This window comes from Mastomys coucha, unplaced genomic scaffold (genome assembly GCF_008632895.1).
Source record: "Mastomys coucha isolate ucsf_1 unplaced genomic scaffold, UCSF_Mcou_1 pScaffold23, whole genome shotgun sequence".
NCBI classification, from domain to species: Eukaryota; Metazoa; Chordata; class Mammalia; order Rodentia; family Muridae; genus Mastomys; species Mastomys coucha.
Window position 1 is genome coordinate 43827342 of NW_022196906.1, and position 13577 is coordinate 43840918.

The following is a 13577-nucleotide window of genomic DNA, read 5'->3' on the forward strand; positions in this document are numbered from 1 at the left end:
CTCTCTCTCTCTCTCTCTCTCTCTCTCTCTCTCTTGCATCTGTAGTCTGCTTTTTCTACTTTTTCTAACACCCCTCCCCACTTTTTTTTTTCAGGCTATCACATCTTTTTACCATCACTGTACTAATCCCTAACAGTCAACTTCCCTCGATCCAAATTCAAATCTCAGAGCCGTCATAAATGAAGTAGTAGCTAGAAAGTTAATTAAGAATAGATGGACTCTCTGAACAACGATTTAAAAGCTTCCCTGTGGGTCAAGTGCATACAATTTAATTCCTGGACTTTGGGGTATCTATTTTGGCAAATCATTCTTCACCTTCCAAAGGAGTAAGGTTGCCAGACAAATGACTTCTAGACTAATGAAGTGTCACCACTATGCTCTTCAGCAGGAACCACCTCTTAAACAGCCAAGTTTGATGGATCCACCACCACCACAAGAGGACAGATTTGATACTACGCCTATTCAAATAGAAAGCAAAATATTCATATACCAGTTTGGTTGTGTGTCAGACTGTACATGTATGCATGCGTGTGCACATGTGTGTGCACACTGATGCATGCACATAAGGAGACTAGAAGAGGACAGTAGGTGCACTGCTCAATTGCTTTCCACCCTGAGCCCCAACCATCTTCCTGACTCTTTGTCTTTGCCACCCTCAGCACTGCGGCCACAGGTTCATGCAGCCATGCCCAGCTTTTATATGAATGGTCAGGACCTGGGCTCTGGTTCTCATTTTCATACAACAAACACGTCACCTCTGAGTCATCTCTCCAACCTTCATGCTTTTAAATTCTGCTTTTCCAAAGTCAATATCAACTATACTTTGCTTCTGAAGGAGGTAAAACAGGTAAGCAACCAACTATGGCATATCTGCCTCAACTACAACTCATGGTGATCCTAAGTTCTTGGGAAATGAACACCCAATGGGAAAAATGTGATTTTAATTATAATCAATATCTAAATCCAACACTAATTGCATAGTCCTTCAGTGAGACCTTTAGCAAAAAGAAAGGAAGACATAAAAATAACCAAGCTCACTATGTAGTAGACAGTTATACGAATTAGCTCATTTCCTCCTCACAATATCCCTATTAGGTAAGCATTATTATCGCTGCCTCATGGATAAATAAACTGTCAAAAGGATTAACTAATGCTCAAGGTCATGGAAAGGAGAAAAACCACAGTCTTAAATGAAGGTTTTGAAACTAACGACCTCTGGTATCCACCAAAAATAAAGAGCCTGCACTGGATGGCAACAGATCTTGAAGGCTGCCAGATTGTCACCTAAATATAATTCTGACAGAGTAACGTCAGCTTAACTTGTACTTGACAGCTTCTCTGCTCAGCAAAGCAAATACTCTGGAATGAATGTGCTTTTTTTATTAAATCAGAAAGAGTAGCCAATCATAACTCTTGCCACTCCTCTGGTGATCTCATGTAAACAAACAGACAAACAAAATAAAACAAAAAGATATCTAATCGGTAGGAAACCCAACAAGTTGCGGGGATTCTGCTAAGGCTAGGCACAATGGTGCAGGCTATAATCCCAGCACTATGGAGGCTGAAGCAGGAGGATCTTGAGTTTGAGGCCAGCTTAGACCTCATAGTGAGACCCTGTTCCAAAACAATAAATGGATGAATGAATAAAAGGGGAAATATAAAAACTTGCTACGTGCATCCCAAAGGGACTTTTTGAGTGGTTAAGAGCAGAGGACTTGGGTTTTCATGGCAGTTCTCAAATGACAGCTCCCAAATGCCAGTATCTCCAGTTCCATGGGATCCTACACCTTCCTCTGACCTCAGTATGCAGGCAAAACACTCATATACATAATAAATAATAAAAAATAATAGCAGTTAAGACTGTCAAAGGTGCCAATACAAGACAACAGAGCAACCATATCTGAAAACTATTCTCCTATATTATCAACAACAGAAGCTGTGGGAATCCCTGACTTTGGTAATTTTCAAAATTAAGGATTTGTCCCTTTGTCCTTTGCAAAGAGGTTGTTCACCAACTTTTTCCTCTCTGGCTCTTTCCTCTTGGTGCACAGTCATCAGGGGACAATGATCCTGATATGGCATCATTGCTCCCTGTAGCACAACCACCAGCAGCAGCAACAACAAAAACAAAACCCCATCCCCACCTTGTCACCTTTCCTAACAAGTGTCTTGGTGTCTTGGAGATCATCTACGCCTTGGTCTTTGATTCCTAAGATCTTGAAATTCTTCACTCAACTGAAATGGCTTTGATGTTGCTGTGCTTCTCTCGAGCAACTCCTAACTTTCTGCTTGGGTCTCACTTCCCTCACACTCTCAGCGACCTAAGAACCACTGTCCTCCTCTTCATGGAGCTATCTGTTCTACAACTATACAAAAAGCCCTACATTCTCATTCCAGAAAACTCAAGCACTGTGAAACGTAAGCTCTTCCTTTCTAGTCTTGATGAGAGAATATGATTAAGATTTGGCTTTTTGGTTTTGTTTTGTTTTTACAAAGTCAGGTTTGAATCTCTATATAATATTCATTCCTACTACCCCCTCAGCGTGGGGGTCATCTAACCTTGTAGTTTATACTACTAGGATCTGGCTCCCTCCATATTGTTCAAAATTCCTTTCTGAGTTGTAGACGGGACAGTATTCTGGATGCTAAACACTACATCAATATCTTAGGCTACGAGAAAGACTCCACAAAGTATTGATCGTGATCCATCATGTTTTCTGTCTATTGAAATCATAAAAGTAACACTCCTACCACCTCTGTCTTCATCCTCTCCTCCTTAGCTGGGCTTTATCCAGCTACCTCCAAAATGTGCATGTACAGACCAGCTCCACCCACCTTCCTCCACTTCCATCCCTCCTTTAAGCCTCCTCTCAACTATTGAGAAGGGTTCTCCAACCACTCCTGGTTCCCTGGCAATCTCCAGGCTAGTGGTGTGTTAAATTCTCCAAATTTTGCTCTGGATGCTTTCTGGTGTTTCCAGTCTTTTTGCTCCCAAACAGACAAGCTTTCTGAGGTCAGGTCACCATGGAGCTTTTTTCCCTCTCTCCCCTTCACCCCTCCTCCACCCTCTCTCCTTCCTCCTTTCTTGTTCTCTACTCCCTCCCCTGCAGATGACCAGCTAAGTCTTTGTTTGGTAAGTAGTCTTGTTGTCATTACTTGTCCCTCCCTCAAAGCCCACCAAGTCCCTACCTTGAACCTTTAACTCCGTGCTCTCTGCACGATGGCTTCATCCTCCTGCCTGTCCTTTACCTTTCCTTCTATGACAGTAGCTGTCAAAGTATGTTGACCTAAGTTACAATATGTTTTCCATCTCAACCAGGTTACACACACACACACACACACACACACACACACACTCACACACACACATCAGAAACAAAAGTTTAACAAGACCAACTCTATAAAATAATCTTTGTAACCTAATCCACTCTACTGTTCCCTTCCATTCTTCCTTCCTCTCTTCCTTCTTTACTTCTTTATTAATGTATAATAAAGAGTCAATATCGCCAATTAATTAAGATATTAGGATGTCCAGAAGTTCCCTAAAACCCACAATGTCCAAACTCCACCTTTTACTAACAGTACTATAGCAAGTTGTAGTACTTATTAAAAGTAGACCTTAAAAAAATACCACAGTCTTACTGGGGATTATGTCTGTAACCCCAATAACTCAGAAGTTCATATTTAATGGCAGTTTGCAATCCAAAGTGAGATCCAGGCTAGGCTGGGGTACAGAATGAGACCCTGAACTCCAAAATTAGGAAACACACTGATGAGTATGCAGAAACTCTGTCCACCTCAGGCATTTTCCATTTCAGATATGATGGACCTCGCCATTGGTTCCCCTTCTCCAACATCTCACCCATGCCCACCTCCTCTCTCCAACGTCACTAAAATGATCACTTTTCAAAGTAAGTTGCTTTATAAGATATGCCACAGTGGTTTTATTCCACTAAACAACCCTTCTTGTACAAATAAAAATGATTTTTATAAAACTATTCAACTATAATTCTCCTAATAAAGAGTAGAGTTGTACAGTACTTTCTTGTATAATGAATTTCACACACATGTTATTTTTTGTCTCCTCAAATGAGGATGTTAGTGTTCAAAGCAGATAAATAATGTCCATAAATTCACTTAGTCAGAACAATGTCAAATTTTAAACTACAATCTTTTGACTCTAAACCTAAAAGTTTCCCTTCTCCATACTTGAGGCTTCCTATTAGATAAAGCCAAAATTTTTCTTAGACTTACTGTTCAACCTCACACAGAGTACAGCACAGCACATCCTTCCTTTCCTATACCTGATCATCCTCTCAAACATGGCTTTTGTTTTTGTTTTGACTCTTACATCTCAGGCAATACATAGCTCCTTAGTCTAGCATTGAAGATATTTGTCTGTCTGCCTGTCTGTTTGTCTGTCTGTCTCTGTCTCTGTCTCTGTCTCTGTCTCTGTCTCTCTCTCTCTCTCTCTCTCTCTCTCTCTCTCACACACACACACACACACACACACACACACACACACACACACACACCTTACATCACTCTTCATTACAATTCTCTCTCCAGTCCCATCTCCTTCCATGAGGTAACACCTCTACTGGCCTATGGTCCCTAGAGGCCTGGATCATATTCTCAGACTTCCACATCGTTTTTAGATATTAAAAGGAATCACGGAGATTTCTGCCAATCTAAGTGGTTGCTGTCTGGCTCCTTCACTTAAGGACTTGCCACATAGCATCTTTCATAACTATGGGAACTAAGTTAGTAGTACTTGCATTGTAATCACCTGGAAGCTTCTACAGAGCCAAAAGTAGTAGTCTCAATTTTACTTTATTTTCTCCTTCTTCCTCTCACTCAGCACCATGCCCAAAGCAGTCACAGTAAATTTTCTTTAAACAAACATTTCAGATAAAATCTCTTGGCTCAAGATGAAATAAACTGTTCAAAAGTACCTACTGACTATTTACTGTTTATTTCAAGCTTACTACAACCTAGTAGGTGGTATGGGCTTCAGGGGCTCAGTGTTGCAGATAGGGACACAGGCTCAGAAAAGCAACAACTTACAGAATGTCCGTGTATCCAGCAGATGTGCCAACCCCAGCGCTCACTACAATGTCCCTTCACTGTGACTCCTCGCTTTGGTAAGACACAGTGTGTGCAGAGCCACCACAGGCAGGTGTGTTACTATATTTTCCAAGGCTACCTGTTTTCAAGATATCATTTAGAAAGGGAGTAAATGCAGCCAACATACAGAAACCATGGGCCAGCCCCATGTCAATAAACAATTTTCTTGGGTTTCCATTTCTTTCTTCTACTCTCTGGTCACACCCTGCCTCTGTCCCCCAAACTCAGCTGTGATTTGCTCTGAGAATCACCTCTTCTTCATGAAGGCAAACCCATCTCCTAAGGAAAGCTCAAGAGAGCCCCCAGGCAGAATTGATTGCTTCCTTTATTGTGGTCCCCAAAAGAGCCAGGGGGTCATATCTCTATGTGTAAGATGGAAAGCTCTGGAAACAGAGGCATGTCCCTCTTGACTCTATAAACTGAAACCAGATACAATCTCCAAAGTTGTTTGACCTCAACATGCTAGGAATTTTTATTAGATATAGGAATTTGCCTCTGCCTGTTGTTTTTCTTTGTTTGTCCAATGAAGCAGGCCATAGGCCGTGTCTTAAAATGAGAGTGAATGCCATCCGTCTCTTTTATTTGATAGTTGTTTAAATGCTACCTTATTTCTCTAACAATCCAATAAGTAGATTTTCTCTTCACAAATTCCCACAGTGTCCTGTCTCCTTCCTCAGTTTCTTTTTTTGTTGTTTTTCTCTTCTAACAGCTGCATTCCTCTTGCATTACTAGCCTGGAACCCTCACACAAAGAGCATCGATATGTTATCTGACCACTGTGCTTCCAATAAAGGCACAGAGCAAGCCCTTAGTAAATATTTACCAAATAAATAATAAGAAGAAATGATATAATGGGCCTATGAACCAAAGACTGATGATTAAGATATAATAATTGGTATTATGTGCCTTGTTATCTGCTTTTAGCTACCTAAAACAATTTCTGCAGCCTCCTACCCAAGTCACCTTTAGTTGGCAGAGCTACTTCCTGCCCAGCCAGTAGGGTATTTAAGTCTGATTCATTTGAATAAGAATACCAATTACTCTATTTCATTGGAGTTGGTAATTTACAAAAATACCTGCAGTGAGAAATCATAGAATACCTTAGATCCCACTTCAGATCCTTGGGAAAATAAAGGTCAAGCTGCTACCTTACAAAAATAACCTTGACTTGGATACATGATTCTAAGCTTGAAAACGATGGAACTTGTGTAAGGTCCATGTTCAGCAAGCTGGAACCAGTCATCTATATTCCAAGGCAACTAAATTCAAACAGAAAAAAAAAATTCAAACAGACCTAAACACAGTTGTTAAAGCAAGACCAGAGTTTTCCAGAGGCCTGAAAGCACATGCCTTCTGAGACCCTGAGAGATGGGGTCCTGGTAATGCCTTCTCGTGCTCATGTGTTTTCTATATCCTTGCAAAAGCAAGGAGATTGTGAATTTTCTTTCAGAGGGTCAGAATTTTATAACCTCCATAGCCAATGGAACCATATCCGACCTTGTACTCATGGCTTAATCTTAATCTTATGATTAAGTCACTTTTTCCTCTAAAGCATCCCAACATGATAATGTCGGGACACTTAGCAACCATGTCTCCAAATCTAGTTCTGACACTAACAAAGCCAAAGTCTCCTGATGCTCTTATTATCATCTACTTAGACATCTCCATGTCTAAGAATCTTTTTCTAGCTCCAGATACATCCATTTCCTCATGTAAATACTCATAGCTCACATCCATTGAATTCCTGTGGTCTCCAAAATAGTCAGGACTCCAACACACAGGCATACTAACATTTCCTATTTCACAAAGGAAGAAGTTGAAACTTGGAGCACAACCCATTCCGAAGTCAGATAGTTAGGAAAAGATCTGGCTGAAGCGACTACCTGGCTTAGGTACCTCTCCTCATCTCCAAGCCTAAGTACCCCCAACAGGCTTCCCTGACAGCAGAAATGACCTCATTGAACACCAGTGGGTCTCACCACAGAGATGATGGTTAAAGTTTGGCCCTTGGTAAACATATCCAATCCTCTGTTTAAGAGAATATGTAACAGGATCTCAAACAGTGTGAAATTACCAGGAATGCTGTGAATGATGAGGTAATCAGAAACCAATGGAGAAGGGGCACAGCAAGGCTTTGTCTATGTTATCCCAGGAATTATACAAGATAGAAAAGGAGGGGGCTCAGACATTGCGGTGCTTTCAGCTCTCCATCAAAAAGTGAGTATGTAGTGGGGTGCAGGTTAGACAGGAGGCTCTGAAGTCACACCAGCCAGCCACATGATCTTTGCAATCAAGAAAGCATTATAAATATCAAGATGGAAGGAATGCATAACAGGTCCATTAAAATCTTTGATGCCCCATATATGAGATAGGTCTTTCAACTGCAGTCTCTTTTAGATCCTTGATTGCTTAGAAGCTAAATTATTACTACAGGGAGGGAGAAGTGTGTCAACCTAACTGAAAATCAGTTAACTCAGTGGCTGCCTGTAGACATGGCCTAAGAACATTTTAAGTACAAAGTATTGAAACTGCTTGAAAGGCCTCCATTTGGCACCCAGACCAACATCAAAAGGCACTGTTCCTACTGAGCATCTGCAGCTGAAAGACAGTATTTCAACGGCATGAAACCAAAGGGTACAATGGCACTGCTGCAAGTGCCAGATCATTTACATCCCTGTACATCAGCTTCAGGAGTTAATAACACAAAGGGCCAGAGGTGACAAGACCATTGCCTTCAGACTGACTTCTGTATTCCAGTGTCCAACAAGAGAGCAAGCATATCTACTTGTCTAATCAAAAACATTCTTGCTAAAATCTCTTCTAATACTAAAATCTCCAGGCCTCATAAAAGCTAATCATTAGGATTCAGAAGGGTCCTTGTGAAATTCTGCCCTTCCTATGAAGCTACCTTTTACAATATTGCTGAGACTTGGGGAGTATATTAAAAAGCACACACCATTCCCTCCTGGATTTTACTCAGGATTCTTCCTTTGTAGCAAAAGGTATGAGAGCCTTGGTCTTTTGACTCACGGCTGAAATGAGCATTATTGATGATTCATGTTTCCAATTTTGTTTTATTCATAATGGAGTTTTTAGGATTAGAAAAATGCTGCTCGTAACTTGCTGCCTGCCATTTCTTTTAAAATTCCAGGCATTCCTTACTCTATAGATCTGTGAAATCACTAAGGTCCATCATGGAGTTTGCATTCAAATATTTATCTTGACGCCGCGAAGCATTGTTTCTGCGTTCTACAGCTTCAGCAGAGTCCTTTGTCTCCTCCCAAGCTAGACTGTTTGAGCAGATAGATGGGAACAGGTGCAGCTCCCTGCTCTCCCTCCCTGACAATTCGTTCTGGTCTCTATCATCACAGACCAAAGACAGTCAGAGAGAGTTCAAATGTCCTTCAGCAACAGGTAGTCAACCACTTATTTCCCACAAAGTTGAGAAAGACTGTGAAATATCTGGAGGTCTGCCAGCAGCACCAAAGTCACTTGCAATCTGGAGAAAGACCACAGTTCTTTAACACGGATGACGTAAATAGGGGTAGGGGATTCATCAAACTAATACAAACACAGCTTTCATCATCTAAAAAAAAAAAAAAAAAAAAAAAAAAAAAAGTGAAGTGATTGCACCAGAAATCCCAAAGTCCATATCTCAAGCAATGTGAGGTTTACAAATGCTGCCTGTAAGTTAAGAAACTGAGTTCTGGCGTGAAGAAAAACATCTGTCACGGTAAAGATTAGAGTCTGTCTGACAAAATGGTGCCATTTATTTTGAAAGGCAATTAAGACATTGTTCCCAGTGACAGGAAAATTTAGAGATTATTTACATTGAGTTATAGATTACCTATCAGAAGAATTCAATTAATGATAAGTATACTCCAAAGGGAATCACTTCAAAAGCTCTTAGAGGCTGGGGCTCCCTGAAGCTAATTTCTCCCTCTCTGGAGTCTAGAACTATACTGTCTATGAATAATACGCCAGCGCCTTGATTTTATTGTATCGTTGGGGATTTGTATTGGGGGGCAGTTTGATATTTGCTTTGATTTTTTTGTATGTATTTATTTTTGTCATATGTGTGGAGGTCAGAGGAGAACTTATAGGAATCAGTCCTCTCTTTTATGTTGTGAGTTCTAGGGATGCATTGCCTGATGACAAGTGCTGTACCTACGAGGCCATCGTGCTGGCTAAGGGCCTATCTACTTTAATTTTTAATCAAGCTTAGAGAACTACTGACCCATTCAAGGAACAAATCCTTAGTTTAATCAATCACCACGGGTAGACCTGGAAAAAGCTGCCTTACTAAGCCGAGCTCCGAGATACAACTTTCTGCTCATCTCCTGATACTGTTAAAACTAAAGGGATCTGCGGTGGAGGTACCTAAAGAGGGCACCAAGTTTAGTCTCTTGGTGGAAGCAGAAAGGTGGGGATGTTGTCCGTGTGGGATAAGCGAAAACTTAGCAGGGCCGAGAGATCTTCAGGGCTTTTGTAGTGGCAACAGCAAAAGCATAAATAAGCTGGTCTAGTGGCTCAAGGATGTACTATCAGCACTTGGGAAGCTGGAGCAAGAGGATTCTTAAAAAGGTTCAAGGCCAACCTGGTCTAGACAGTGAATTCTAAGCCACTAAGGCTATATAAAGGGACACTGTCCCCAAATAGCCAAACAACAATATAACGCCCCACCAACTTAAATAAATGGAGGGCCATAGTTCCACAAGTCTGGATTATAATCTCCATTGGACTTTAGTCCTGTTACATTTCAAGTGAATTCTAAGTTAATCTCAATGTTTTTTGAGCACGCTAACCCTCATGGACAGCAGCACGTTTTTTTGAAAAGGGTTGTGAGTGGTGAAAGGTTTTCCATATTAAGTATGGCTTTGTTAACAGTCCTTTAAATCTGTGTCCATTTTTTACGTCTCCCCTAGTAAATAAAAACCAATGTCAAAAGAAGAATAGAGATCTGTGTAATTACTCTCCCAATACACTTTTATGAAATGCATCTTCAATTGCTTAGCAGGGGGTATTAGGTATATTTTATGTGTTACCTTTTGTACTAAATTTTCTCTTTGTTATAAGTCTGGTGTTATCTCGTTAGAAAACCAGTGCTGCCTATGCCTTAACTTTCGCAGGTTCTACTAGCAAAGGACTAAAACTGTCAACTAAGCACGTGGTTTAAGCGTTCCAGATCGTTCAAGCACATAATTCTGCCAGCCAGAATGCAACAAACGCTGCTTCCACAATCTCAAATTTACTATGCAATTATGCAACCTATCTTTTTATTTCTAAGGGGCAGAAGACACCTACCATATCTGATTCATTTGATATGCACTAGGATATTTATTAACGAGTGCTAGGGATGGCGTTCCTGATATGTTAAATCTTCATGCTCACCAATAACAGAGTTTGAATTACACCATTGTCTGTGGATACCCTACAGCATTTGCAGCTAAAGGGCGGGGGATGTTCATATATATATATCTCTTTTATATCCTTCCAAACCCTTTGGTTTGAATTCTCTAGATTTTTTTAAGCTGGTGAAAACAATACTTCAATTGAAATTTCTCTTTGCAAAACCACTTTCTTTTGTTAAACAGGCTGGTATGTGCTTCTTTCTCTTCGTCCTCACCGTCTGGGCTTAGGGGCAGAATAAAGATTCTTTCGTTCCAGGGAACATTGGTCAGGATGTCAGTCTTGCCTGAGCAACCAGTATCATGCCACTATAGGATTCCCTCCCTCAGCTCTCACCAGGATACAAACACTGAGGGTTACACCCATCTCCATCATGGAGAAGACCACCAGGTGATCCTAAAAAGACGCAACATGGAAGATTAGGTCTCCATTGTCATGCTGCTATCCAGAAGGAAGGTCTCAATAAACACACCCTAAGAGGAGGTCACCCACAGCACCACAGAGAAGGGCACGCCTCTGCCAGTCCTGGGCTTGGTGGTGGCGAAGACCCATTTGACACGCCCTGTCAAGACACGCCCTACCACACCCCGCCACGCCCCTCCACTCCAGCGTCTAGTCCTTAGCCAGAGGGTCAGCGCAGGCGCGTCTGCTCTCCCGGACACAGCTTGGGGGCTGCTGTCTTCTGCACTCGCAGGCTGAGCGCTCCGGCGCAACTGTGCGCCATGGGCAGGGAGCCTGAAAGCTCCAAACCGCCGAGAACGAGGCACGAGTGGGCGAGAATGAGCTAGCAGGACCAAGGCATGTCCCAGGGCCTATCCTTCTCCATTTTACGTCCTCGAAAACGGCCGTGCAGCTAGGGGCAGTATCAGGGCGGGGTCTCTCCCGGCGGGAGGCGAGCTAGGCCGTTAAGCTAGAACACCCGGAGACCATCCTGGCAGCTGGGGCGCCACCCGCGCCGCAATAAAAGCCTCTCGCGGCTTCCCGCCCAGCCAGCCTCGCTCTGATTGGTCGCCGATCAGAGTTGACTGGAGGCGGTGGCCCAGCTCTGCTCTCCTGCTGCCCACGGAGGGGGGCGCGCTGGGTGCTCCCGGGGCCGCTCTGTACGCTCCACACCCAAGGCTTAGAGATCCTAGACCAGAACAGCCACACCGGGCAGAAGCGACAGCCATGCGCGGTCTCCTCTGCCTGGCCTGCTTTCAGCTGGTGCTTGGCAGCACACGCCCCCCCGCCCCAGCTGTCGGCCCATCCCACCCAGCTCTTGGCGGCCCCAGCGCCCTTTGCTTCCCCGTCTCCCAGTCCACTGGGACGCCAAAGCACAAATCCTTGGGTGGGGTAGGGGCAGCAGCTGGAAGGGAGGGTGGGCACACTGAAGAATTTTCCAGGGAAAGCCGAGATGGAAATAGCCAAAATGCAATGCGCCCCCTTCCCGAATGCTTAGGATCTCTGGGCGGTGGCACAGCCCCCGCCACCAGCGACAGCGTCGCTTTGGTCTTTCTCCCGAGCTCCCCATTGTTCACACTTTTGCCAGGATCAGGAATATCGCCCAGAGAAAGGAGAATGGGGAGAGGTGTCTTGGGCAGCTGGCTACCTGCCATTCTTCGCTGGCACCGTGCAACCCTAGGCTCTCAGTGCGTGTAAAGGCACACGCGCGCACACGCGCGCGCACACACACACACACAACCAGGCAGCCCCGATCACGCCCTCCTCGCCCTCCGCCCCTCTGCACTTCCTCCTGTCAAAACGCGGCTCTGGACCCTCCCATCCCTCCGTGCTCCCGGCCGAGGGCAGGCTTTGCAACTACCCAGCAATTTGGCAAATGAAAAACTAACGTCATTTGCACGGGGGTGCAGGAACGACCACACGGCCCTGCGGTGCTGCCCGTGGTTGCCCCATTTTGCAAACCGTTATTCGGGGCGGGGAAGAAGGGGGAGTAAGCGAAGACTGCAAGCCTCACTTTATCACAGCCCGGGACATAACGGTGGGGGTAAAGCTGCCCCAGCCTTTTTGTTCACTCTTCTCGAAGCTTGGCAAACCGCTCTAGGTGGAAGATGAGCCTGGGGGCGACACCACCCGAGCCGCGAATCCCCCCGCCACCCGCCTTCGGGGAAGGGAAAAGCAGCGCTGCCTATCACGGCAGCATCCCTGTCCCCGTACCCCTGTCCCACCTCCGCGGGCACACAAGTGGGAAGGGCGTGCGCAGCCGCCACCGAGCGGGGAGGCAGTCGCGTCCAGCGCCGTCCCGGAGGGCACGATTTTGGCTGGCCAAGCAAGGACGATGCGATGCGCTCCCTTCTCAGCTCAGTGAAAATGCTGTCTTTGCCTTACACACAAAACCAGCCAAAAGAACCGGGCTTCTCGGGGAGAGGGAGGAAAGACGGGGGCAAGCGGACAATTAACAAACCCGATGTAAAAAAATTTTAATAAAATAAAAATGTACCTGCAGTTCCCAGGAAAAACAAAGTCCAGATGAAATCCTTAGTTCGCAGCATTGTAAACTGCCGGCTGGGAGGGATGTTCTGGCCGCGGTAAATTCAGTGCCTTCCCCTCGCAAGCGACTGTGGACGGCGGCGGAGCAATGGACCGAGGAGCAGACAATTGCCAGGCTGGGTATGATTATTTTTGCAGAATTGTTTCTTGCCAGCCACTGCCGAGCTGCGTTCACGCGCTGAGCGGAGAATGAGTGACAGTCCCAGCCTCAGCACACTCGCAACTCAGAGATCCCTGCGCTGGCCCAGGCTGGCTTTGATGGAACTGGGGATGCGAGCGACGGGCGGGGGGCGGAGGTGAGAACCTCACTGTGTCCTTCCACCACGCCGACCACAAATAGTTCCTAACATCCAGGAGGTAAGAGACAGGGGAGGCAGATGCGGCTGCCTGCAAAACGCGGCCTGGAGTCAACAAGGGAGCCGGGCTCTTTCACACGGAGCCTTGCAGGCAGAGCTGGGATGTCTTCTTTCCACCCTTTTCCTTCATTCATGTCTTTGGAGATCCTTCTGACCTCCAGTGCTCCTTAATCAGGAATTTGAGCTTTTTTAATAAATA

At 44.5% G+C, this 13577-nt stretch overlaps 1 protein-coding gene across 19 annotated transcripts in view; it reads right to left on the reverse strand.

Annotated features, from left to right (window-relative positions):
* Positions 1–13333, reverse strand: part of Ncam1 (neural cell adhesion molecule 1) — a 292659-nt gene extending 279326 nt beyond the window's left edge. For 2 of the 19 annotated variants that reach the window (XM_031346028.1, XM_031346019.1), the window contains exon 1: positions 12973–13321. In XM_031346028.1, the coding sequence (XP_031201888.1) occupies positions 12973–13024 (52 nt within the window). In that variant the 5' untranslated portion in view covers positions 13025–13321. Of the gene's footprint in view, positions 1–12972 lie in introns of all 19 variants that reach the window. The other 17 variants (XM_031346020.1, XM_031346022.1, XM_031346027.1 and 14 more) reach the window with 14 other exon arrangements.
* Between the last annotated feature and the right edge of the window lie 244 nt (positions 13334–13577).